Source organism: Trichinella spiralis (assembly GCF_000181795.1).
Source record: "Trichinella spiralis strain ISS 195 chromosome Unknown Scfld1847, whole genome shotgun sequence".
NCBI classification, from domain to species: domain Eukaryota; kingdom Metazoa; phylum Nematoda; class Enoplea; order Trichinellida; family Trichinellidae; genus Trichinella; species Trichinella spiralis.
The window spans coordinates 1-953 of NW_003528786.1; the positions used below are offsets into that span (position 1 = coordinate 1).

At 38.9% G+C, this 953-nt stretch overlaps 1 protein-coding gene across 1 annotated transcript; it reads right to left on the minus strand.

Annotated features, from left to right (window-relative positions):
• Positions 1-10: 10 nt before the first annotated feature.
• On the minus strand, positions 11-417 carry Tsp_14226 (hypothetical protein). The gene is made up of 2 exons (XM_003368806.1): positions 291-417; positions 11-243 (listed from the first exon to the last, which is right to left on the minus strand). The coding sequence occupies exons 1-2, from the start codon at positions 415-417 to the stop codon at positions 11-13; spliced, it is 360 nt and encodes a 119-aa protein (XP_003368854.1).
• Positions 418-953: the final 536 nt, after the last annotated feature.

A 953-nucleotide genomic window follows, 5' to 3' on the forward strand; every position in this document is an offset into this window, starting at 1 on the left:
GGACGATCGTCTACCCAATCGAGGTGATAATTGTTCCTGATACCAACTGTGAAGAAACTGTCAACAGACTCTGACAGAGGACAGTTGTGAAGAAAGTGCGATTTAGCCCTCCCTGACCGAAGATATATATATCAGCGAAAGCACCCAGCCACGATTGAAGCCATATTAGAGAATCTGGAGGAATACAGTATGCCGCCGTTGGGATACCGGACCACACGCGAACGTCCTCAGCCGTTGAGACTTCTGGAATGAAGCTCATGTAAGGCAGATGATCCATTAGGATTAGTGACCCACGTGGTCATTGGCGACACGCCGATTATACAGGGTAAGATACCGGGATTCTCCAGTCAATTTTTTGCTCGATTCAGAGGCTGCTATTTCAACCATATCCAAAGAGGTTTGGGATAAGTTAGACATCAGTGATCAGGACGACAAAGGACTAACTTATCGATAATTTATGACGATAGGCACGAAGGGGAGGCCCTGAGCGCGCGCGAAGCGGTTTCTGTCCCGGTGGTATTCGGTGCTTGGAAACACCGCTGGTGTATTGTATTGTATTGTTTTGTTTTGTTTTTTTTATTTTTTTATAGTAATTTCATTCTCTTACATTCCTCAGTCTGAGAACAGCAGAATTATTATAAAACAGTCAAAAGGTTAGAAATTAAATTTGACAAATAGAATGAAATGAAATTTGACAAATAAAATGAAATAAAATTTGACAAATAGAATGAAATAAAATTGACAAATCAATGAAATAAAATTTAACAAATAAAATGAAATAAAATTTAACAAATAAATGAATAAAATTTGACAATATAATGAAATATATTTGACAATAAATGCAAAAAGTGACACAAATGAATTTACCGGCACGCGTCAGAGCACCAACCCATGAAATTTTGCTGCAAAACGTCACCGCAGCCCGCGTGGAAATGATTACTACATCCTCGTTG